At 45.3% G+C, this 27023-nt stretch overlaps 1 protein-coding gene across 6 annotated transcripts in view; it reads right to left on the reverse strand.

Moving 5' to 3' along the window:
• Positions 1–27023, reverse strand: part of cux1a (cut-like homeobox 1a) — a 213093-nt gene that overhangs the window by 41791 nt on the left and 144279 nt on the right. For 3 of the 6 annotated variants that reach the window (XM_021617953.2, XM_021617949.2, XM_021617954.2), the window contains 10 exons: positions 21068–21116; positions 16460–16753; positions 15085–15143; positions 13654–13702; positions 13465–13555; positions 9829–10608; positions 3880–3960; positions 2296–2397; positions 1749–1838; positions 909–1423 (listed from right to left, as the gene is read on the reverse strand). In XM_021617953.2, coding sequence (XP_021473628.2) covers positions 909–1423; positions 1749–1838; positions 2296–2397; positions 3880–3960; positions 9829–10608; positions 13465–13555; positions 13654–13702; positions 15085–15143; positions 16460–16753; positions 21068–21116 — 2110 coding nt within the window. The remainder of the gene's footprint in view (positions 1–908; positions 1424–1748; positions 1839–2295; positions 2398–3879; positions 3961–9828; positions 10609–13464; positions 13556–13653; positions 13703–15084; positions 15144–16459; positions 16754–21067; positions 21117–27023) is intronic. The other 3 variants (XM_021617950.2, XM_021617951.2, XM_021617952.2) reach the window with 3 other exon arrangements.

The following is a 27023-nucleotide window of genomic DNA, read 5'->3' on the forward strand; positions in this document are numbered from 1 at the left end:
TGTTCCAGGGGTCCTAGGCCTACAGGCTATGGGCTCTCCAACCCTGTTCCAGGGGTCCTAGGCCTACAGGCTATGGGCTCTCCAACCCTGTTCCAGGGGTCCTAGGCCTATAGGCTATGGGCTCTCCAACCCTGTTCCAGGGGTCTAGGCCTACAGGCTATGGGCTCTCCAACCCTGTTCCAGGGGTCCAAGGCCTACACGCTGTGGGCTCTCCAACCCTGTTCCAGGGGTCCTAGGCCTACAGGCTATGGGCTCTCCAACCCTGTTCCAGGGGTCCTAGGCCTACAGACTATGGGCTCTCCAACCCTGTTCCAGGGGTCCTAGGTCTACAGGCTACGCTTAAGATTTATTTGCCCAATTTAGTTGCGATACAAACCCTATCAAAACATACAGGTCTATAGGCTAGGCTACATGTGCATGCAACTATGATTTGAAAAAGTCGCAAAGAAATGCATGCACTGTTTGCATAGAAATCTTGTGCAACATGGGCTTATAGGAACACATTTCATTTCATGCATTAACCAGAAATGAGGAGCTGGCTCTCACTGTGCAACAGGTGATCCTATTCCACTCAAACTCTGAATGCCAGGGCTCTCATTAAGTGTTTGATTATATTTTAGATTGCATTTGGATTGATGTCAGAGTGATTAGAGGGACAATAGAGCGCTGAGTACGAGGCCATTAGTGACTGGCTGTTAGCAAGTTTGGTAGGCTACTAATGACCATCAGCAACATCAGAGTGCAGTTTTGGAGAAGCCTAATTACAGTCATGGAATTTGACTGTGGTCATGACTGCCGGTGTGGCGGTAATGCGGTGACCGTAACAGCCCTAACTGTGGCCTGACCACCATGGTTCAGAGGTGAGAGGTCATGAAGGCAGAGTGTGTGAGGTATTAACGGTACTGTACCTCCTTACTGTCCTCCTGACTCCGCACGTCGTCGTTCATGCTAGACGTGACTCCCCGCCCCCCGGGGTGCATACTATTCCACCATTGGTCCCTCCAGGAGCCCCGCCCCTGCTTGGTCCCTCCGTCCATTAGAGACCCGCCTTCTCCCACCACCACCTCTCCTGCCTCCTTCACCATGGCAGAGTGGAGGTCCAGGAGGGAGGAGGGCGAGGAGGATGGGGGGATGGGGGGCTTCTTGAGGGAGAGGGCCAGGGGTGAGTAGGAGGCCGGGAGAGTGGAAGCGCCCAGGAGTTTGGGAGAGAGCAGGGCCAGGTCAGAGGTGCCCATGGAGGAGGGCTTGAGGATGGGCTCCAGGGCGGCCTGCTGGGCCTCCATCTCCCTCCTTGCCTGCTCTAGGATGGAGCGGATGGTCTCGTCTGAGCTGGAGGATCCACCTGAGCCGATACTACCACCACCACCACCACCAATGCTGGACGAGGGAGGGGTCTGAGACAAGTCCACTGCAGGGAGAGAGACTGACAGAGAGGATACACAGTCATCAGACAACACTACAAATGTCATCAACACTCAACTTCAGATGATGCTTCATGGCCCACATTTACAGTGCTAGGATAAGTGGAGGATAATTCTGGATTTTCTGTTTGATACCTGAAGTTCTACACAAAAGGAAAATAAATGCTACATAGTAGAAACATATGCCTTAGATTTAAGACATGGTCAAGGAAATGTTTTCTACATCCCTTACAGAAACAGAAGGCACAACAGTCTTGTAGTCTGTATTTGGTTTGTATATTCTCGGTGTGGGGCCACACATTGTTTAAGGTTAAATCCATTCCTCACCGAGTCTGAGACTTTGTGCATATTTTGCGAAATAGTTGCCCATGCCTCGGGGGTAACCTGTCTGTCGTCGCTGTCTGTTGTCCACCCCATCTGTAGTGGGTGGCATGGCGTCAAAAGGGGGTTAGCACGAGGGACATCTCTTAGACATTCTAATGGCGGTGTATGGGGTAGTCACTAGCACTGTTTGACATTAGTTATGGCATTGGCAATTTAGGGATACATGTCAGACCCATTAGATACAATTGGGAAATCTTGATCCAACCACATCACATCCTACTGTATGTTCCTCCACTTTACTTCACTTTCGTATGAGGTCAACACACTAGGAAGTTCCTTCATCCCTTCAATACCCACCATCCCTATAATTTACTTATAAGGGGCATGCAGTGTGGTATGAGGGTTGGGGGTCAGACGAGAAGCTTCAACAGCAGGGTTGAGGTCAATTTATTTTAGCTCTGTCAATACGGTAAATCAATTGGAAATTCAAACCAGACCCTGGTGTAGAGTAGTTTCCATCAGACACAGAGCAAAGAGAGGAGTTACTCACCAGCCTTCTGGACCTGCAGCTCTCTCTTGGCCTGCTCCAGGATGGACTTGATGGCCTCGTCTGACCCACTCTCCGGAGTACGGATCCGCGTGGTGATGTTACCTAGGAATTGGCAACAAAGGTCAGGGGTCAATGGACTGTACCAAAGGGAGGGATGGCGGGAAGCAATGGGGGTGATAGAAAGTTGGGGTAATTAATAAATGTTGCTAGTATTTGACTTCAATATGTCACAGGTGCACAGTCATAAGATACCCAAAATATAGCTGAATGTTTTGAGTTTGAGAAAAGTGCTACTTTTCCTATAAATATCCAATAAAACAGTAAATTCAGACAAGCTGTGAGATGGTGAAGTTTGAGTCTACCCACTGTCTCCTGTCTAAAAGGAACCCAAGGAGACGTTGCTCCTAGCCTTCTCCTTCATTGCGTTCTGACAAACCGCCACGGCCCCCCTGGACTGCAGTACTCCCCATGGGTCTCCCTTTACAACACAGCTCAATCCTGTTAACACAAGTGGCCAAGGCTACACATGTTCCTCATGAGTGCTGAACAGAACACTTCCAGCAGCCAGCCAGCTACTCTCTCTCCGCAACAATGGGAACCAGACTTTGGACAAGCTCCATAAGAAACATAAGACCTGGTGTTTTGGACGGGCTTCAGAAGGGAAGGCTAATTGCTGTTTGGAGTTAAACATGGAGGGGCCAGACTAACGTGGCTCCCAACTTTCGGCTTCCTCTCCTCTCTCTCTCATTTGTCCTGAGTGAGTGGTCGGAGTAATTGGGCAAGGTCGTGCTCGCTCATGTGTGAGTGAGGCGGGGAGCAGCTGGCTACATGGGGGGTGAACTGCAAGTAATTCATAACAAAAAAGGGGTCTGACCCGGGCAGGTGACTGTAAGTGCTCCCCCCGGAGTGGAGACATGGTGGCCTACCAGTGACACCAGTAAGACCCAGCACTCTCACTCATACACAGACACACACACGCACAGTCATGGTGGTGTTTGGGCACAGCTGCCGGGTCATGGGGACGTGATGTAACCTCTGTTTCACAGTTTTGTTGAGGCCACCACCGCCTGTAAAAATAAAAAGGTTTGAAAATGTTTGTGTTTGTGGCCTACCGAAGTGCCAAACAGCATGTAAGCACCACAGCTTTGGCCATTTTCAGAAGGCATGAAAAACTGCATGGTTTTGTGGAAAGTACATAGTACAGCATATAAAGGAGCTTTTTAAAGGCTAAATTATATGTATGAGGTTTCGCCCTGATTTCAGACTGGGAGAGAGATTGCGTGGGCTGGTTGGGACTGGATGTTTAGACTGCGTTTTACGACGCACCCTATGGGTTGAAAGGGTGCCTTTATAAACCCCTCCCTGCCTTATCCTGCCCCTGGGTTTTCGCCTGAGGTAGAAGTTGCCCTTAACCACCGATCTAGGACCAGATAAAAAACAGCCTCATCCCTGTATTTTGAACCAGACTCCAGGCCAGAAGTGGTAGAGTGACTTTGACAATGGCTAACTGACACAACAAATTGGACAACATAAAAGCCGACCAAAACACTAAACCAACCACGATAGGGAAGGCAAAGAACAGACCTGCCCTCGAGGAGCCTTCGGAGCCGGTTCTTCGCTTCGGAACCTCCTGAAACACTCTGTTCAGGTTCTGGCCTGGGTTCTCTGTTGGAAAACAAGCGGCGACAGATAAGATAAGTGTCAGACCACTGGACTGCTACATGGATGAGGGGAGACACTGACCTAGGCACGGGTCTAGGATCAGCTTACACTCCCCAAATTCGAACCTTAAACATTAGGCGGGAAAACTCAAAACGGACACTAGATCAGTGTCTAGGAGCAGTTTTATTCTACACAAATGGATATAGTGGTGGTAGTCAGGGCATTTGCTATATAGAGCTATAGATCTACAGTTACTAGACCACCTCAACATCTAGACATCTGAGCAAAAACCCTAACATTTGGGCAAAATCAATTCAACTTATTTAACATGGACAAAACCCATAAGTGATTTACTAAAGAAGACAGCTCTGCTACCCGACCCGAGCCCGACAGGCCCCAACATTATACATTGGGTTAGAGCCGGTTAGGGCCTGTTTTTCATCAATAACTAGGGTACGGGCTGGACATCAACCAAATTGATTACTAACATTTTGAAGCTAAGCCATTTGCTTATGCTGCGCAGTACCGTCATATCTTACTAAGATCATGGCGTCAGAAGTGCTTCAACCTCGTCAAATATAAGACCAGAGCATTGTCTGATTCGACAGAAGAGTATTATTTTCGGTGAAATAATAATGTTCCTTGAGTTGTCGTAGTTTAGAGTGACGAAAAGTAGGTTGCCAACTGCTCTCTCATGCCTCATCATTGAGCAGAGAAGTCCCAAAGAAGCAGTTGCTATGGTTACTCACATGCAGAGTCATGAACAGAGCGCATGCAGCGCTGTGAGGGAGCGGGGAACAGCAAAATGCATCATACCGGCTTTATTTCAAATCAAATCGTATTTGTCACATACACGTGTTAAACAGATGTTATTGCGGGTGTCGCAAAATGCTTGAGTTTCTAGCTCCAACAGCGCAGTAATATCTAACAATACACACAGTCTAAAGTAAAGGAATGGAATTAAGAATATATAAATATTTGGACGAGCAATGTCAGAGCGGCATAGACTAAGACACAGTAGAATAGGATATAATACAGTATATACATATGAGATGAGTAAAGCAAAATATGTAAACATTATTAAAGTGACTAGTGTTCCATTGGCCAGTGATTTCAAGTCTATGTATATAGAGCAGAAGATTCTAATGTGCTAGTGATGGCTATTTAAGATGGTCTTGAGATAGCAGTTTTTCAGTCTCTGGGTCCCAGCTTTGATGCACCTGTATTTCTTTATTTTGAAAGTTATATATCTTAACTTGTTATTCTAACTTCCGTGACGCATATAAAGCCATCCCCCGTCCTCCTTTCGGAAAATCTGACCACGACTTTGTTGCTCCCAGCCTATAGACAGAAACTAGAACAGGAAACGCCCGTGCTCAGGGCTGTTCAACGCTGGTCCGACCAATCTGATTCCACACTTCAAGATTGCGTCGATCACGTGGACTGGAATTATGTTCCGCATAGCGTCGGACAATAACATTGATGAATACGCTGATTCGGTGAGCGAGTTTATTAGCAAGTGCATCAGTGATGTTGTACCCGCAGCGTCTATTAAAACATTCCCCAACCAGAAACCGTGGATTGATGGCAGCATTCGCGCAAAACTGAAAGCGCAAACCACTGCTTTTAATCAGGGCAAGGCGACCGGAAACATGACCGAATACAAACAGTGCAGATATTCCCGCCGCAAGGCAATCAAACAAGCTAAGCGTCAGTATAGAGACAAAGTAGAGTCGCAATTCAACGGCTCAGACACGAGAGGTATGTGGCAGGGTCTACAGTCAATCACTGACTAAAGAAGGAAAACCAGCACCGTCGCAGACCACAATGTTTTGCTCCCTGACAAACTAAACAACTTCTTTGTTCGCTTTGAGGACAATACAGTGCTACTGACACGGCCCGCTACCAAAACCTGCGGGCTCTCATTCACTGCAGCCAACGTGAGTAAAACATTTAAACGTGTTAACCCTCGCAAGGCTGCCGGCTCAGACGGTATCCCTAGCCACGTCCTCAGAGCATGCGCAGACCAGCTGGCTGGTGTGTTTACGGACATATTCAATCAATTCTTATCCCAGTCTGCTGTTCCCACATGCTTCAAGAGGGCCACCATTGTTCCTGTTCCCAACAAAGCTAAGGTAACTGAGCTAAATGACTAGCCCCGTAGCACTCACTTCCGTCATCATGAAGTGCTTTGAGAGACTAGTCAAGGACCATATCACCACCACCCTACCTGACACCCTAGACCCACTCCAATTTGCTTACCGCCCCAATAGGTCCACAGACAACGCAATCACACTGCACACTGCCCTAACCCATCTGGACAAGAGGAATACCTATGTAATAATTCTGTTCATCGATTACAGCTCAGCATTTACCACCATAGGAAGACCCTGGGTCTCGACCCCACCCTGTGTAACTGGGTCCTGGACTTCCTGACGGGCCGTCCCCAGGTGGTGGGGGTAGGTAACAACATCTCCACCCTGCTGATTCTCAACTCTGGGGCCCCACAAGGGTGCGTTCCCAGCCCTCTCCTGTACTCCCTGTTCACCCATGACTGCGTGGCCATGCATGCCTCCAACTCAATCATCAAGTTAGCAGACGACACTACAGTGGTAGGCTTGATTACCAACAACGACGAGACGGCCTACAAGGAGGAGGTGAGGGCCCTCGGAGTGTGGTGTCAGGAAAATAACATCACACTCAACCTCAACAAAACAAAGGATATGATCCTGGACTTCAGGAAACAGCAGAGGGAGCAGCCCCCTATCCATATCGACGGGACAGTAGTGGAGAAGGTGGAAAGTTTTAAGTTTCTCGGCGTACACATCACGGACAAACTGAAATGGTCAACCCACACAGACAGCGTGGTGAAGAAGGCGCAGCAGTGCCTCTTCAACCTCAGGAGGCTGAAGAAATTCGGCTCGTCACCAAACACACTCACAACCTTTTACAGATGCACAATCGAGAGCATCCTGTCGGGCTGTATCACCGCCTGGTACGGCAACTGCTCCGCCCACAACTGTAAGGCTCTCCAGAGGGTAGTGAGGTCTGCACAACGCATCACTGGGGGCAAACTACCTGCACTCCAGGACACCTACACCACCCGATGTCACAGGAAGGCCAAAAAGATCATCAAGGACAACAACCACCCGAGCCACTGCCTGTTCACCCCGCTATCATCCAGAAGGCGAGGTCAGTACAGGTGCATCAAAGTGGGGACCGAGAGACTGAAAAACAGCTTCTATCTCAAGGCCATCAGACTGTTAAACAGACATCACTAACATTGAGTGGCTGCTGCAAACATACTGACTCATCTCTAGCCACTTTAATAATGGAAAATGTATGTAATAAATGTATCACTAGCCACTTTAAACAATGCCACTTTATATAATGTTTACATACCCTACATTACTCATCTCATATGTATATACTGTACTCTATACCATCATATATTTTTATGTACATATTCTTATTAATTATTTTACACTTATGTGTATAAGGCAGTTGTTGTGAAATTGTTAAGTTAGATTACTTGTTAGATATTACTGCATGGTCGAAACTAGAAGCACAAGCATTTCACTACACTCACATTAACATCTGCTAACCATGTGTATGTGACAAATAAATTTGACTTGAAATTATAGTTTTAGGGTGGAGTTTTCCTTTAAATTTGGCAGAAGCAATTGGGCATGGGTAGGGTAGGGCCTGAACATTGCAGGCATGGGTAGGGTAGGGCCTGAACATTGCAGGCATGGGTAGGGTAGGGCCTGAACATTGCAGGCATGGATAGGGCTTGGGCTTAAAATTCATGTCCGTGCATGGCTCTAGTATGTTACAATTCTTGTAAAAACACATTGGCCATAGTAATACGCACAGTAGAAGGCAAAAGTCAATTATTGTCAAACAGCCAGAAACAAAGAAAGTGTATGTAAGACCACTCCACACAGTCTTAAACCACCCTCTGAGAACCCTTGAGTCAATCCAAATGTTCTACCATTCAAACCACATATCAAACTCTTCACATATACAAGAAGGGACATTGATGGTGATTTGGGCTCAATAAAACGTGAGTTGTGGGTTCAGATATTGAAAACATAAATGATTGAAACAGAAGAGAACTAGTAGCTACGGCACATAAGAACCACATTACATTTCTCCCCAACATGATTCTATTAAACTTCTGTTAAACTTCTCCCCTGGGCAGACAGGTTTGGGGCTTGCTGCCAGACCAATTCCTTGAAATCTGTCCAAACAAGCACAATAGACAAGAGTGCAGAGCTACAGTGTGCACATTCATCTATACTCACTACTCTGCTTTAACACAGAGGGGAACTAAAGCTCCAACTTTTACATCATCCCTGCCCTGACTGCCAAGTGTGCCCTTCCTGTGAAATGTGGAGAAACCAGACTGCGGACGCATTTCCTAAACTGCATGCCTCGCTCTCGTCCCGGGCTTCTTGCCGACCGCAGCAGCTCTCGTCTTGCCTTGTGACGCTACTGACTGAGCACCAAGTTCCAAACTTATCAGTTCCTCACTCAGAGACAGAAAGAGAGAAAGAGCAGAGAGAGACAGACACAGCGAAAGAGTGGGATGGATATGAAGAGGGGGATAGAGATATTTAGAGAGGGAGAGAGATCGTGGGGGGGGGGGGAGAAAGAGAAAGAGAGCAAAGAGGAGAAATAGGAAGTAATTTAATAGGAACACAATGTATGCGTTTTGTAATCCGTCTCAAATTCGACATAATTGCTTGTAAAAGTGTCTGCATTAGTTATCAGCAGTTTGGGGTGAAGAATGAGGACTTTGCAGCATGGGGGGGGGGGGGGGGGTGCAGCTTCAGTCTTTAATTGACCTCATCATACACACCTGTCCAGACTTGCATGTTATTGACTGTCGTTTGAGCACTGATGTGCCCATTCAGACAGATCAGGAAAATGTCCCCCTGTAATCTGATGGGATCAGCTTGCCTCCCACTCACTGACTCAACAGTACAGGCTGCGTTCCCCAGCAGCACACAGCAATGTGCCATTTAAGACGGTTACAAAATCAATAGGAAAAGGCAGTGGGCCGACAGCGATAAGTGCTGGAAACCTGAGTGGCGCATGCAAAGATGACATTTTGATAGACCCACTTCTAAATGCTCCCTCCCTCTACCGGGTTTTATTCGTGGGACGGTTGCTACAATGACAGGCGACAACGACAGGAAAGGGAACATGTCTGCAAGGTTAATCTGGACGTCTTAGCGGGCGACATGACTGGTGACGATGATAAGGATCGCTGTCCATTCATCAGGGCCCGGGCTATGGCTACACTGCTGAAGGGAGGGGTTGGACATCTGTTGTTAAAGAGACAGTGCTATCACCAGTTACCAAAATGCAAGGGTTTGTCAAGTCAAAGATTAAAGGTTAGGGCCATGCTCTGACTGAGGGTCAAATATTGAACATAGACTGCTGAAGTTTGTCTTTTGCTAATCTGAATCGTGTGTCTGACAAAATTAAATGTACCATTCAGCACCTCTTTTCCTGTTGAGTTGAGTACAGAGTTTTGTGGGAGAGCATAGCAGGACCCCACTGAAGCTACTGTAAGACAGAAACAGAACACCAGCCTGAACCTGAGGCCTTTCTACTATATGCTTCAGAAATACAGCTGTCAAATTTTTCACCTGGAACTTTGTGTGATGCAAAGCATCTGGAGGCAGAGACATCAATAAAATATGTATGTATATGTGACGTGCTCAGCTAAGTGTGCATGTGAGAAAACAGTGATACAAGCTCAGATATGTCTATGTACTGTAAGTTTCTGTATGTCTGGGTGAGAGCAGTTAATGTGTCCTGTGTGAAGTGTGTGTGTGAATACATTTCTGTCAGTCTCACCTCTCTGCCTCCCCTGGATGCTGCGCAGTGCCAAGATGTTCTGCTCGTCAGATAGGAACTGCCTCATCTTGTGGAAGGGCTCCTTGCCCCTGATGGTCAGCTTGCTCCAGGGCTTGGGCCTAGCCAGTATCTCACTGACCGAGCCCTGGGACAACCCCAGCACGTAGTGGCCGAAGATCCTCTGCCCAATGTTGTGCTTGATCAGCTGCTCCTTGACCTGACGCGCTATCTCAGACGTGTCCATGTCTTCACCTTCCGAGACACTCCCTGCACCCTCTGACTGGCTGGGCGAGGGGGCTAGGCCATTAACGTCTGGGCTGCCCGCCGATGGGTGCTGGGATTGCGACTGCAAAGACTGATGGGGTGGCAGAGGGCTGGCTGAGAGGGAGTTAGGGGTTGGGTAGTGGGCGGGGGAGAAGAGCAGGGCCTGGCCAGACACTGAGTCCTGCAGGGCTTTGGAGTAGAAGGTCTGCATGAGCTGGCGCTGCAGCAGGGAATTGAGCGACACTTTGCCCGCCAGGGGGAAAGCGGTGCCTGCCGACACCAGCGAGGAGGGGCTGAAGAAGTCCTGCCCACCCAGCCCGCCGCCCGTGGGCGAGAAGTGGTGCGTGCCATTGGCGGTGGTGACAGGGGTGGTGTCGGAGGAACCACCTGAGCCAGTGCGCAAGAGGAGTTGAGAGGAGGGAGGGGGAGGGGAGCCCTGCAAGTTGGTGCCTATGGGCGTGGCAGGAAGACGCTGTTGACCTTCTGATGAGTCTTTGACCTTTCGCTCCCTCACACCTGTGAGACCAGACAAAACATGACACAGATCAATACATCAAGTGACATCAACAAAATGAGTCCAAAATAAACAAAATATCTAGACAAAACACCATCTAACTACAAGTACACAAGTTTCATCACACCCATTAAGTGAGAGAAGTTGGGGGTACAGTGAACTCCAGTTGAGTAGAGTGGAGATGCACTGATGCATTGTGCGAATTTGCCAGTAGGACTTCTGGCTGTGGAGAGGGACACTGAACAGTAGTGAAGGGAAGCATCTGGCAGGCATGTCACAGGATATGGACACAGGCAGAGAGCTGCCTAGGTTACCTGCTGTGTGGTGCATGCCCTGCCTAACCTTCTTGCCCCTGCCCCTGCATATCACCATCTCCAGGTCACCACTCACTCAAGGTAGCTTAGGGATGCCCTTATTTCAGGGTGGATTAACATCAGTGGTGTGTGTGTGACTGTGATATATGCATCAGAGTGCGGGAACAGTAGCAAAACTTACACATGTACTATACAGCAATGATAAACAAAGGCAGCCAAGCAATATATGCTCTTTATACATACTTTTCCTTGTGAGATTTGATTAATGTTAGGTATAGCCATAGGCTCAACAACATTGCAAAAGAGGCCATGGTATACAGATCATCATAAAACTGATAACACTGTATAAATGTACAATCATTAACATTTATTCATCGAAAATCACATTGGGAAGTAACTAAGTAGAACACCCATCCAACCTGTAGCCAAACAGCGCCTTTGGTTTCACATCAACATGATCCGGTTGGACAGCGAGGGGTCCCATTAGGAATACAAATGAAAAGCTTAATTTTCGAGGACAGGGGAGGGAGGGGGGAGACCCGAAGCCAAATGGGATGACATTTCCGGAGCGACCAAGTGCACTGAGTGATAAAGGGCATACTGGGAGGAGAGACTAACGGGGCTTCATTAGCATACTGGATCACTCCATGTCCTCCAGCCTTCGACCTCCCTTGGCCCCCCTCTCCTCCTCGCCTAGGGTGGGCTGCACTGTGCCCCTCCACAACCCCCACCCTTCCGACACACAACTGCAAACTGTGTGGGCGCAGATGCGCTACCAAAAAAGCCATGGAAAGTTGTTGTTTTTAAACGGACCGTAACACGTAAAGATGAGATGTAGCCTCCAAACACTAGCCGTGGTCAGTACCTGTTTGTGTAGTTATAGTCCCCTAGCCTGTGGTGTGGTTAGGTTCTTTTTTGGAGAGGTCATATTGTTGAGTTTAGGGTAGAATCTACTTTAGGGAGGCATTTTTAAACTTAGAACAGAAAGCTAAAGCTCTCTGAAGTAGAAGACACGTATTGTTCTTCAACTGGAAAAAAGGCAGACTGAACACCAGTAGGTGTTAGACTAGGACCAAAAGGTCTCCAATCTTTTCATCCTCAGAGTCTGAGTAGATCTTCAGGTAGCAGATGTAAAGTCTAGGACTTTATATAAATGGAGATATAACAAGAAACCTCAAGCAGTGATCCTTTGAAATGTAGCACAGAGAATGTTACACTACCTCTCAAATCGCCGTGCTTAAAGGGCTGATTCTCTGAATGAGATAAATCGAGGATCCAGACAAGACGAGTGCCACTCTGAGAAAGCAGCAGCACTTCAGTCTTAATGGTGTGAGCCGACTGTCAGCTTCGAACCCTTCAATTCAACTCCATTATACATTTACAGAGCCATAATGTTTTTTATTTGTATCAAACGCGGTAGCATGCCAATGAAAACAGTTGACACATTGTTTAGGAGTGTGTCTATATTTGTAGAAAATAAAAAGCTCCTTGAGATATAACATTATTTCCTTTGAGTCAAATAGTCTCTTCTTCTGCTGGCAGAGATAGCTGGAGCTGCATCCTGTTTGACTACTTTACTTCCTGTCTATAACCCCTCTAGGCGACTGACAGAGTAAAGAAACAAAAGGACTGTGTGTCCTTTTAAGTTGGAAGCACCCTGGCACACACACAGAGGCACAGGCCCATGCTCTGATGAAGGCTAATGGTGAGGGACTTATACTCCATATTACATTCTGGTCTGGGGTAACTTCCGCTCAGACAATGTCCACATTTTCAAAAAGCTCTTCATGACAGATATCCTTGAGTCTCAGGATTTTGGATATGGAGACAGACGAAAAGCCATTAATGGGTCTGTGTAAGGCAGCTGAATGTGGGGTATGCAATTGAAAGAGCTGGCATGTTGTGACAAGAGAAGGCGATAAGGCCTCAGAGATCAATGGTGGAATGCTAGGGCTCTGTGCATCACTGAATTAGGCTCAATGAGTTCAACCAAACATCAGCCCCCTCTTTGGAAACAACCCTATCAGTGCTTACGAAGCCTGTTCAGTTCCAGCCCATGAATAAGACCTTGACGGGGCAGTTCACACCAGGAGTTGACCTTGTGGTCGTGTCTACATGCATATCACAAAAAAACTCTGCCGATAACAGATTGGCTGCTTTGATACTGGTTAAAGTTGAAATCAAACACAGTTTTTCCCCCTCTGACATCAATGCACGCACAATAGAACAGCAGAGTATGTATTATGACTGCTTTTTACCACAACGCCGGTGCTCCTCTTCTCCGTTTAATAAACAAAACAAAAACGCCTGTGGGCAGCCATCTATTTCCCCTAATGCGGAGCTCAGCTTTAAGGAAATTTAAACAAATAAAAATGGTGAAAACTAATGTTCAACTTGGTCAGTTGGCAAGTTCAAGATGGCAAACAAACACTACATAGTCCACAGCAGATGTCTGATTGATAAGTCACCTTAATAAATAATGTGTGCGTGTGTGTGTACGTGTCTAGTTATGTATGTGTGTGTATGTGTGAGTGAAGGACTCACCACTCAGTTCACTGCTGTTTAGGCGCAGGGAGGAGCTCTCAGACTGCAGGCCTCGACTCTTCAACAACAACTCCAGAGGCTTCTTAGAGTCCTGACACAGAGATAGGAAATTGTTAAACCTTGTTTGATTAGATACATTGTCTAAATATTGTTCCAATAAAACTCAAACGCAATATTCAGCCTCCTTACCTGTGCTGAGGAGAAGTTTGAAGAGCCAAACTCCATTGACTTCAGGATACTGTGAAGTAAACAAGGAGAAATGGACCACTTTATTACTGCACCCACTGCAAAAAGGAGATCACAAATACACACAGCACCACAGGACTGACATTTATCTGCTATCAGCCCCCACAGAACATCTACATCAGCGACAGGCAGTCCTTCACTCTGCTCCGACCATCAAAATCTGATAATGCAATGAAATCCTTAGAGCCAATCACTGTAATTAAAATGGATTATTCAATCATGTGCTGGGTGCCAATTGGATTTCAGGCGATATTATCTATAAAGGAAAAAGCGTCTATGAAAAGGTTGGGAGGCAAATAAAGACACTTTAGTCTATTAGGAGAGGAATGCTTCCCTTTGGGACCACAGACGGGCTATCAATACAAATTCCCACAAATAGCTATTTGGCTGACCATCATAGTGGTGCTGAAAACTCTCACAAACAGAGCCATTCACTGATACTACCTTTAGGACTTCTTCCAATTGGGAATATTATGCCTGAAAATCCAGTTACCAAATTAATGTTCAGACGGCCCTGCCGTCCAGACGAGTGAAGATGGTTAAATCCTGGTAAGAAACCACCCGAGTACCCTAAACATGGGCAGTGCCGTCCAATTATCTTATCTGCAAATCTTAACTTAGTTAGCCTTCTTGTTACTGACTTGGACTGAGATAACATGCAGCACAACACCAAAAAAAACTGAAGCCACTGTTCACCGTCATCTTGGGATCCCATACCAGAAATGCTAGAGCTTATACAAGCCAATGCCATAGAAAACTGAATATGGCGCAATAAAGCTCATGACGTGTGTGTTGTTAATGAGTAAAGATTAAAAATGTCATTTATCATAACAGATTTCCTTGGTTGAATGACAGATCTATAGCGCACATTTATATGTGAATTTGGTCAGGTCGCCCAAAAAGTTATATATTGCAGCTTTAAAAGAAGCGAAAAGATTAGAAGAGCATGACACTAAACCCACATTTGGGGAGAAAGCATCCAAGTACATACCCCTTTAATGAGTGTACAGCACAGCCATTTTAGCTTCCCATCTCCAGACCCCAAACATTCTAATCAGATAAGAAAGCAGTGGCAAACAGAGGTTGAACGCAAAGTCCTACTGTCCAATCAAACTAACATTTCTGATAGGCACTACCAGTGCCAATAATACTCAGACTCAGCGAGTCCACATTCAAGGGCTAAATCTAAAGGTTAATGATAGTCTTGAGGGTGGTTTGGCAGGGTGTCCGAATCGCACATACTTGCACTGGGTGGCATCACAAGTATAGGCTTGGAGGCAGGAATTAATTTGACCTGGTTAATGTGTATGGTTTTTTGAACTGATGCCTGTGGCTGAGGGGAGGGAAGGCAGACTGAGGGGGAAAGTGAATTACCTGAGCTCTTTCTTGATGGCTTCGTAGTCTGCCTGCTCTCGCAGTTTCTCCTCCAGTTGCTGTGTGGAAAGAGAGACACTTAGTTACTCTCTTAAGATGGGGCACTAAAGGAGTGCTTAAGCAAGTGTAGACTTGGGGAGTGTACTCTTGGGAGGACAGAGCGTAAAAGTAAGTGTATAATCAAGTGGGCTCAGTGCGTGGGGAAAGAGCACACTTTAGCTATTTCAAGGCATGGGAAAATTAACGAAAGTATACACTTTAGAGACAACTCTGTATAAATAGGGGTGGTTTTACAGTGATTGCAATGAGGACCAAAGAATTGGGAAGGAAATATTTGGAGAGTCACAGTATAGAATATGTTTTCTTAAGGAGTCCCAGTGCATTAGCATGTGTACATTTGAGATGGCTCAGTGCATTGAGAAGAGTTCATAATAATTCTGCTCCTTTCTCTTTTGTGCAATCTTTACACATTACCATGTAGCTACACCATATCACGACAACTTCCGATAGAGAAGCACTTCAGTCTCTGTGCATAAAGCTCACTGGATATGACATGTCTGTTCAGTCGTCACAGATACAAAGACTTGTCAGTCAAGTCCTAAATGCAGAGCCGTATGAGAGGTGCCCCGCAGAGTTCAGTAAAACCACTGTAATGTTTATGGATAGAGGGTTTAGGGCTACGTATTAGTCAACTGAAATGTTTCAGTTGTAAAATACTGTTTTTCTCAGTTAAAGCTGAAAGGTAGTGCTTACAGTAGGAGTCAAGAACTAAAACCACCAATTGTTTGTACAATATATAACTGCATTACCTGGAGGCACAATGATGCACTATAAACTACTATTGACAAATTCCACTTATTTTTTACATGGCACACAAGTTCAGATGAATACACAGTAGTTAGGCCTACTCTTCCTAACTGACCCCTAAACTCATGTTATGAAATTGACCAGAGGCCTTGCTGATGACCAGACTAGCCTACCTACGGAGGAGAAGCTGTGACTATCGAAGATGATGAGGTGCCCAATGAAGAGCTCCGTGTCCTGTCTGTCTATACCCCCCTGTCTGGCTGTACCATCTATGCTCCCTCCTCTCAAGATACTACATTTCTGAACTGCCTATCATCTAAAGCTGTGGGAGACCATTGCCAAAGAACTGCCAGATCCTTAATTTTATTTTGTTAAAATGTTTTATGTTTATTTTGCTTTTAAAGAGACTGAGTTTTTACTTGTAATGAAAAGTACTATATGAAATCAATGTATTATTAGCGTTACGGCACTGACCAGGGCCCTCATAGCGTTACGGCACTGACCAGGGCCCTCATAGCGTTACGGCACTGACCAGGGCCCTCAGTGGTGGTGGTGTGACGGGGCTAACCTTGAGTAAGCTCTCCTTGGTGCTGAGCTGCTGCTCCAGCTGGCTTATCTGCGAGGCAGAATTCTCCCGGATGTTGGCCAAGCTAGCCTGCAGTCTCTGCACGTCCTCGGCCAGCTGCAGCACCTCCCGCTCCTTGGCGCTCAGCTCCACCTCCAGACTGGAGCGCGACAGAACCTCCAGGGCCTGCTCCATGTCAGGGGCCTTTTGGATCTGTGTGGCAAGCTGGAGGGACTTGTTGGCGGACGACAGCTGTTCCCGAAGAGCCTCTGCTTCTCTCTCCGCTACCTCAGCTCTCTGTGAAGGAGAGAGAGACAAGTCAAGTTTCTCCACTATCCCACCCTTCGCTGTCATGTTGTCTACAGAGAACTATAAGATAAATCACTGTAGGTCTCAAGTCTATACACAGCCATTTTTCAAGGCCCAAATCTAAACTTGAGATTTGCTAATATAACCTAAATGTTTGTCTAATAGACATTTATTTTACGTTGAAGTTTGAATTGCACACATGCATCTTTAGTTCCAAAATAGAATAGTGAGTACAGAATTTAGACCCACAGCGATTTCACTCTTATGGATTTGTATATTCATGCATATCCTCCTGCATCAGATCATGACTGAACCACATCAGAAAACAAGTGGGGGAAGAACACAAGGCATCCTAATGACTCATTACATGTTGAAGGTGCTTAAACATTCAACCTTTAGATATATCAGGAGCTAAAGCCTTCATCTTTATGGAATTATGGAAATGCTACATTTTTCAGGCGGTTAAGTTATTCCAAAAGTTTGGGTAATGAGGGCGCTATTTCATATAATGCCAAATAATTGTTTTGGGTGATTCTATTATAAATTGTAATCAGTGGGCTCCCTTTAATTATGCCGTAGCCAGAGAAAAACAAGGTAAGCAGATGCACAGAAAAACCTTTAGTGAGATATTACTCCCAAGGGCTAACGTATATTGAAGTGTGATGAAAACAGATACCCACACATTCTAAATATTCTTCTAAAGAGTACCATTAACAATGTGCACTACAGAAGACAATACAATCCTGCTCCATGGTCTCTCACATTATTATTACACAGCTAAATGTGACCATGATTGGAAGTGAATGTACCATCATTTATAACGTGATGGAATGACACTGCAACTTGCCCAGTCATTGGGAGTGGAGAAAATTAAGTGTCGTCTGGAGAAGGCTGACACCAATGATTCTCACTCAACGCCCCTATCTAAACCCTCTGTCGCTTTGCTAGCAGATCTGAGGAGTGTGTGTGTAGTGTGCGTCTGCCTGCGCAGTCAGATAAGACAGGTGATTACAGGAACTAAGTGACAGCGAGGCGCACACAACATACACACATACACACACACTTCACCTGACAACTAATCACCTCACCAACTGAGCTTATTGATCAACTTCAGTGATTGTTTAATTTCAACTACCTGGTCTCTAGGCTTGGGCGGTATACCCTGGTATGGATGGTTTTTCAATACCGTCAATTAGATATATTTTAATATTTTAGATACTTTTTAAGTACTTACCTGCAGTCAACTTGTGCAATATGTTAGGACAGGGGTACCTAACTCTTACACTATGAGGTCTGTAGCATGCTGGTTTTCTGTCCTACCTGATAATTAATTGCACACACACCTGGTGTCCCAGGTATAAATCAGTCCCTAATTAGAGGGGAACAATAACAAAAATTCAGTGGAACTGGCTTCGAGGTCCAGAGTTGAGTTTGAGGGCGTTAGGAGATGAAGCAGATTGCGTTATTCATTTCACTTGTCACACTATTTTACATTGTGAAGTTTACCGTAGTTCCCCAGAACAGTTTAGCCAGTTAATTGTTTGTTTGTAAAAGAGAGAGGAAGTCCAGCTCTGTATTGACAGGGGTCACATTTTATATGCAAATGTCATGTTTTTTTGCTTCAATAGAATGATCAAGGACGTGCAACTGTAGTTTTACTTAACAGAACATACATAAGTGCAACACATTCTGCAAAAACAAAATGCTTAATTTTCATCAGAAGTGCAACGCTATTTGGCTGGCAGCCACATCAGTAAATGAGCTTACAATGAAAAATGTATTTATTTTGAAAACGATGCATGTTTCAAACTTCTATCATAGAAAGAATACAGCCAGCTACATTTCCGAATGTTTTGCTTAAAGTTAATCTAAGTAGCTATACATCAGTAAGAGCGTTGTCTGCTGAAAGATGAGAATTCATAAATGGGCATTCTAAGTGGAGAAGTAAAACTGAAGCACAAAATTTGTCTGATACCGAGTAGAAATTCCAAGAAGCATTTTAGATCTGTGTATAATGTATAATTTTTTCCTGCGTGAAAAACACAGAAGTCATCACAATATCACTTCAGTATTAATGCTAAATTGTAATTATTTTCACCTCTATGGCCTATTTATTGCCTTCCTCCCTACTCTTCTACATTTGCACACACTGTAGATAGATGTTTCTATTTTTCTTTTCTTTTGTGCTATTGACTATACATTTGTTTATGTGTAACTCTGTTGTTGTTTTTGTCGCACTGCTTTGCTTCATCTTGGCCAGGTCGCAGTTGTAAATGAGAACTTGTTCTCAACTGGCCTACCTGGTTAAATAAAGGTGAAATGAATAAAAATAAATAAAGTGTCTGAATTAATAAGGTCACGGGGCATCATATAGTGTTTGCTTTCTGCCGTGTTTGAGAAGTCAAAGCCCTTTGGATGAGTTATCTGTACAGCTGCCACGGCTTGATTTCCTGCTCCTCCCCACTCTTCTCCAAACAGAGCAGGCAGGCCTGTTGTCCTCACGACTCCAGACTCCATACTGACACAGCGTGTACATATGCTGCTTCAGAGCCAGTACTGCGTGTACATGTGCCAAAACTTTGTTAATTTACACAATGTCTCTCATTCACATTTGATTGTAAATGTCCAAACTCACCAACAATTACATTCAGTAGCTCCTACCTATATATGCATAACTTAATGAGCTGGATTACCTGTCTTTGCAATTTGCTTATTTCCGTTTGCGCTCGTTAGGAAATTCGCTATTACTTGTGCTCATTTTATTAGCATTCTGGTAATAGACGCACGGCCAAAGGGCTTTTTTGGGGGGGGGTTCTCGCTGCCCGCAATAGGCTGAGAGAGGCTGGACTGAGGGCTTGTAGGCCTGTTGTAAGGCTGGTTCTCACCAGACATCACCGGCAACAACGTCGTCTATGGGCACAAACCCACTGTCGCTGGACCAGAGAGGACTGGCAAAAAGTGCTCTTCACTGATGAGTCGCGGTTTTGTCTCACCAGGGGTGATGGTCTGATTTGCGTTTATCGTTGAAGGAATGAGAGTTACACCGAGGCTTGTACTCTGGAGCGGGATCGATTTGGAGGTGGAGGGTCCGTCATGGTCTGGGGCGGTGTGTCACAGGATCATCGGACTGAGCTTGTTGTCATTGCAGGCAATCTCAACGCTGCGCGTTACAGGGAAGACATCCTCCTCCCTCATGTGGTACCCATCCTGACATAACCGTCCACCATGACCATGGCCAGCGAAGAGCCCAGATCTAAATCCCATTGAGCACCTCTGGGACCTGTTGGATCAGAGGGTGAAGGCTAGGGCCATTCCCCCCAGAAATGTCCGGGAACTTGCAGGTGCCTTGGTGGAAGAGTGGGGTAAGAATGGGCAAATCTGGTGCAGTCCATGAGGAGGAGATGCACTGCAGTACTTAATGTAGCTGGTGGCCACACCAGATACTGACTGTTACTTTTGACCCCCCCCTTTGTTTAGGGACACATTATTCCATTTCTGTTAGTCACATGTCTGTAGAACTTGTTCAGTTTATGTCTCAGTTGTTGAATCTTGTTATGTTCATACAAATATTTGCACATGTTATGTTTGCTGAAAATAAACACAGTTGACAGTGAGAGGACGTTTCTTTTTTTGCTGAGTTTACATGCGACTCTGGATGACACCATAATGATGTTTTTTTCAAAATTAGGGCTGTTTTTCGAAATAAGTTAAATCTGCTTTGTGTTTTGTTTCCTTGCCACAATACTGACGTGTATCCCGGCCCTAATTCACAGTCTAACAAACTAGATATAAACAAGATCCCATGGTAAAGACGGCGTTGATGAACCTCACAAAAAATATTTTTCAACTCCAGACCCAAAGCCCATAGAGAGTAATTACACTGCTGCTCATTATCTTGGCTTATATTCTCGGCAGATATCAAAGGGTCGTCTCAGTGTAAATAATGCCTAATCACCGCTATGATGTTTCTGGGCAGAAAACATGGAGAAATACATTAAAGGGGGCCAAAGATGGAGAGGCAACGCCAGATTAGTCACACTCTAATAGGATAGCCTATGTGTCTGTATTGTTCTTCAAGAGGCTAGTTTCACTTTTTCTTTTTGGAATTTTCCATGTTTCATATTTTCTGGAACACAATTTTGAACATATTTGAAACAGAGCAACTCCTGTATCAAGCTTCTTAAAAATACACACTGACACTAAGGCCAAAGGGTGTATATGAGTAGTATGTATCTTTGCATATTCATAACACACTTTGATAGGATGGTTGTGATGAGGGGTTAAAAACAGCCAGGGACTGACCTGATTGGCTCTCTTCAGGTCTGACATCACCACTTCAATCTCATCGCCCCTGTAGAAAGAACAGGGCATGTAATCAACAAGGAGGCAAACAAAAGGCTTGGCACACAAGCAACAGGATGGAACACAGTATAAAATACCGTACATTTGTAGAGTGATAGATAACTGTGTGTTCACATGAGTGGGACTGAGTGTTAACATGCACTGTAATGTTCTGTACGTGCATTTGCACACAACTCTGTATACATCTATACAATATATATTTACAACCATAACTAAATAAACAGACTGGATTCCTACTGTATACAGAAACCTGACAATACGTTCCTACTGTATGTGTTTGTGTGTTTGATAGTGAGAGCTTCGTCCTCTAGAGTTGGCTTGCTGCATGTCTCGTCCCTGCCCATGCCCATTAAGACCCTCTCAGTTACACCCTAATCCTTCCGTCTCCCTGCCACTCTGTCCCTTCCTGAGCCATGAGGACAAGCCCTGCCGTAAAACAGAAGGATTACACTAATGTCGTTTTTAGGCCTCCCCCTTAATACACACTAATCTCATATCATATTTTTCCATTCTGTTTAGCGGCCGGGCTCAAGCCCACAAATGGCATTCGACTTAGGAGTTTATTCACATCTCTCCATGCTTAACCCCAGGGTTAAAAGGTATGCTTCGCTGGTTAGTATTATCCCACACTTTGTGCTCCTTCGTCAGCTACCGGACAATTGTTCAGTGACTCAATAGGATTTACTACACTGGAGTTGGAACTGATCGTGCGTTTGAAAATGTGATATTTGACATTTAATTTGATATTCACTTATCGTGGTAGAGGAACAGGTGTTAAATCCATTCCAGCAAATAGAAACACTATCGGGTTTTGTGTTATGCAACCAATTGCGAGTGTGTGTGTGTGTGTTTTGGGTTGACGTGGTACTTCTACCCTTGGTTTTTTAATTACCCCAGCCAGTCAGAATTGCAGGGCTCAGATAACGGTTTCTTCTCAGTGGGCCCCTTCCATTTATGCAGGCTCAGGCTGTGGCAACGCTCACACACTGAGTGGAGCCAAATGTTGCCATGCTTAATTTAATGGCAACATCTAATTATAGATAATAACTTTGAATGCTTTAAATTATGTTAATTGGGTTTCGTGTCACATTTTAAGTGCACAGCATATTTGTAATGAGCAGGGATTATCATTGAGATGCATTGTTATTCATAATAAACTGTAGATCAACTGCTTCTATTAAAGATTGCTATGTGATACCGGTACTGCTGATTGAGACACGGCCACAAACAAATAGTGTTGTGGATGGAAACAACACACATGGGGCCAATACAACCCTCTGGCTGCAGTCCAAATCATATGACATTAAATCTCCTCTACTGTTAAAAGCATTCTGTGTTTGGACAACACAATCCAATTGTAAAAGCTTCTGGAGAGAGAGACGAGGAAAAGCTTTCCCAACCAGTTAGTGTTGTGATTTTAACAAGATACCCAGGCATTAACAATGTGTGCTGCTCTTGATACTAATGCAACCCAAATAGCATTGGAATTTGATAGTTCAATCAAGGTACAGATGCAAAGTATTATTAAATACCTTTGGATTTGCCTGGATTTGGGAATTAGGGAAAGGAAATACTGCTGTAATGCTGAGAGGAGGATCAGCGATTAGGTTCGGGAATAAAATGTATTAACAGTGTGCGATCTGTGGTCATGGCACCGATGCACAATCCCCCACTCACCCCCATCCCTTCACCCAGCCGTGCTACAACACAACCCAGTTACACTGGGACAAGGACAATACACTGTCACATCACAACAATACTGTTCCATTGGAGGGATACAAGGTAAGCTAAGGGAAATCATTTGTTGTGATTCTCCAGACATCTGTTATGAAGCATACATACAGTGCCTTGCGAAAGTATTTGGCCCCCTTGAACTTTGCAACCTTTTGCCACATTTCAGGCTTCAAACATAAAGATATAAAACTGTATTTTTTTGTGAAGAATCAACAGCAAGTGGGACACAATCATGAAGTGGAACAACATTTATTGGATATTTCAAACTTTTTTAACAAATCAAAAACTGAAAAATTGGGCGTGCAAAATTATTCAGCCCCCTTAAGTTAATACTTTGTAGCGCCACCTTTTGCTGCGATTACAGCTGTAAGTCGCTTGGGGTATGTCTCTATCAGTTTTGCACATCGAGAGACTGACATTTTTTCCCATTCCTCCTTGTAAAACAGCTCGAGCTCAGTGAGGTTGGATGGAGAGCATTTGTGAACAGCAGTTTTCAGTTCTTTCCACAGATTCTCGATTTGATTCAGGTCTGGACTTTGACTTGGCCATTCTAACACCTGGATATGTTTATTTGAACCATTCCATTGTAGATTTTGCTTTATGTTTTGGATCATTGTCTTGTTGGAAAATAAATCTCCGTCCCAGTCTCAGGTCTTTTGCAGACTCCATCAGGTTCTTCCAGAGTGGTCCTGTATTTGGCTCCATCCATCTTCCCATCAATTTTAACCATCTTCCCTGTCCCTGCTGAAGAAAAGCAGGCCCAAACCATGATGCTGCCACCACCATGTTTGACAGTGGGGATGGTGTGTTCAGCTGTGTTGCTTTTACGCCAAACATAACGTTTTGCATTGTTGCCAAAAAGTTCAATTTTGGTTTCATCTGACCAGAGCACCTTCTTCCACATGTTTGGTGTGTCTCCCAGGTGGCTTGTGGCAAACTTTAAACTACACTTTTTATGGATATCTTTAAGAAATGGCTTTCTTCTTGCCACTCTTCCATAAAGGCCAGATTTGTGCAATATACGACTGATTGTTGTCCTATGGACAGAGTCTCCCACCTCAGCTGTAGATCTCTGCAGTTCATCCAGAGTGATCATGGGCCTCTTGGCTGCATCTCTGATCAGTCTTCTCCTTGTATGAGCTGAAAGTTTAGAGGGACGGCCAGGTCTTGGTAGATTTGCAGTGGTCTGATACTCCGTCCATTTCAATATTATCGCTTGCACAGTGATCCTTGGGATGTTTAAAGCTTGGGAAATATTTTTGTGTCCCACTTGTTGTTGATTCTTCACAAAAAAATACAGTTTTATATCTTTATGTTTGAAGCCTGAAATGTGGCAAAAGGTTGCAAAGTTCAAGGGGGCCGAATACTTTCGCAAGGCACTGTATAGAAATAGTCAATGCATGGAAATCACTTCCCCATAAATGCAATTGAATTCATGCAGAATGTCGGTAAATGTGGAATCTAAGCCGGAGACTCTGGGATTAAGACCAGAGCAGGCAGCACCTTCTGCGGAACATGTCTTGGTTGTCTAGGTCTGGGCACCCACAACACCCCCACACAGTCAGTCACAGTAGTCGCTACCTGACTGCGTAAAACCAAATTCAGACCAGTGAGAGTGAACAAACATCTCCCTCTGGGTGTACAGTGAACCATATTCACACAGTACAGACCCTGACTCCAGAGGAGGACCGGAGGACCGGAGGTGTTTGCCCTGCGCCTCTTCGGGATCAGTGTGCCTTCCACGGGACGGTTGAGCTAACGTATGCTAATGCGATTAGCATGAGGTTGTAAGTAACAAGAAAATTTCCCAGAGACTTTGGGAACAGTGCAGTTATAAAACAAGACTCCCAGAGACTTTGGGAACAGTGCAGTTATAAAACAAGACTCCCAGAGACGTTGGGAACAGTGCAGTAGGTTAAGGTGTTGGGGATCCACAATTATTCTACCACTCATCCAGAAATGCTTAATCATAAATACTGAAAATGTGCTGAATATGATGTAGTCTGTTGAGCTCACCCTGGATGCATTTTGAACCCCGATACCTGACATTAAAACGTCACCACCTCAGATGACTTGAGCTAGAGTGAACCGAAGGTGTGCAAATGGCCCCTGTAGTGGTGCTGAAGGTGTGTGTTGGGGTTTTCTGGTCAAAACCAGGGGCCGGGGCCCTCTTCTCTCGGCCTCCCTGACCTTTCCATCGCCGCCTGTTGGAAATGAGCCGTTAACTCCTCTGGTCGGGCTCTGTGGCCGGGACGAGTCCGGAACGCTACGATACGCCTCTGGTAATCCATTCCTCTTCACCACTCTATCCCTCTCTCTCTTTTCCCTTCATATCCTGTGCCCCCTTACTCCCAGCCCAATCCCCCTGGGCCAGCACGACATTTCACAGATTTAGCCCATTAGATTTTCATTTTCCTCCCGTTCTCTTTCAGCACAGCCAATGTCGCCTTGGAGATTGTTCGCTTTCCTCCTTTGTCTTTTTTCCCCCTCACTTACTCGCTCCCTCTTTCTCTCTTCTGGTGTAGTTGCTTAACCTTTCTGCGGCTGGAGAGGCAAAATGGCCCCCGGGGTTTGGCTCTTCTCGCTGTGTGTGTGTGTTGGAGGAGGAGAATGGAAGGCCATGTTAACATGGCCATTCTTCACACTGATGTGGCCGGGCTGCTGGTCACAATATTGTTATCCACTTTTATTAGAGTTTCCACCCACAACAACCACACAGACCCAAGAGACAATGATACTGCTGGACCCATAACACTCATCCACCTAGCTAGCACAGCCTATTCAGGAAATACACATCATTTAGTAGAGCACCATGAACCAGTATTTTATGTGCCAAAGTCCAGGGAAAATGAAAAGGGTGGGGATATCATTCATACAACACTTCACATATGATACCATTCTTCCCAACATACAAAAGATGTCCTCAGAGGGAAGAAATAGCATTGTGCTGATAGTGTTGTTGCCCCGTTGCTGCGCTCGCACAAAATAGCGCTAAAGCTAACATCTGGAGTGAAATGTTCCAGTTCTGTCCTACAACACACACGGTCACACACATATTGTATTATGCTACCAGGCCTGGCATGCCCTGCTGCTGAATCTCTCTATCAATCCAGAGCTGTGTTTATATTGCTCGGGCCATGGAGCTCTGCTTACAGTGTCACTGTGGGGGTTTGCAATAATATTGTGGAGGTCCGCCTGTGATGTCATTTGTAGCACTGGAGAACACTATAAATAGGCTCTTTTGGGATGGCTCGCCAGTCATAATATAATAACTTAGAGGAAGACGCCTCTGTGAAAAAAGAAAGTGAGTTTTAAGGGGTTCTGGTGATGAAAATAGGAGGTGTGTTTATGTGTGTGGGATGTGTATCAGCCAGTCCCCTATTCTGCAGAAGAATACATCTCAACTGACAGCAAGGGGTGTGATGGTGATGAGTGAAGAGACATTGGCAGTGGCATATCATAAATAGAGACGGAGAGAGAGAGAGAGAGAGAGAGAGAAAGAGAAAAGAGAGAGAGAGAAAGAGGAAAGAGAAAAGAGAGAGAGAAAGAGGAAAGAGAAAAGAGAGAGAGAAAGAGGAAAGAGAAAAGAGAGAGAGAAAGAGCGAGAGAGCGAGAAAGAGGAAAGAGAAAAGAGAGAGAGAAAGAGGAAAGAGCGAGAGAGCGAGGGAGCGAGAGAGAGAGAGAGAGAGAGAGAGAGAGAGAGAGCTCATCCCAGCCCGATGCCAAATCACAACACATCAGGGCACCGGGGAGGGAAACGGAGCTCCGACCGAGCAGAAACGCCACCGTCAAAAAAGCCCACCGCCAGCGTGCCCGAGACCATGTCATAGCACCGTGCCGGTGTCTGGGACACACACACAACCCGCGACGGGTTGGGGGGAGAGGCGTGAACAAACTTGACATTTATCTCTTGGTGGAGCGAGTGGCTGAGGAAATCAGACTGCCATCAGGGTTTAAGGCTGCTCATTTGAGCGCCTGTCCACATGCGTCCCGTACGTGCAGGCCAACTCAGATAAATCAACACAGATCGCCCAGATACGGAGAAACAGACACTCGCACAAATTACATGGATGTGTACACACACACACACACACTTCTCCAAACAGATATACGCTCTAACACAAACACACACACATCCATCTCTCTCTCCTCCTATAATTTC

This window comes from Oncorhynchus mykiss, chromosome 10, assembly GCF_013265735.2.
Source record: "Oncorhynchus mykiss isolate Arlee chromosome 10, USDA_OmykA_1.1, whole genome shotgun sequence".
Taxonomy (NCBI): Eukaryota; Metazoa; Chordata; class Actinopteri; order Salmoniformes; family Salmonidae; genus Oncorhynchus; species Oncorhynchus mykiss.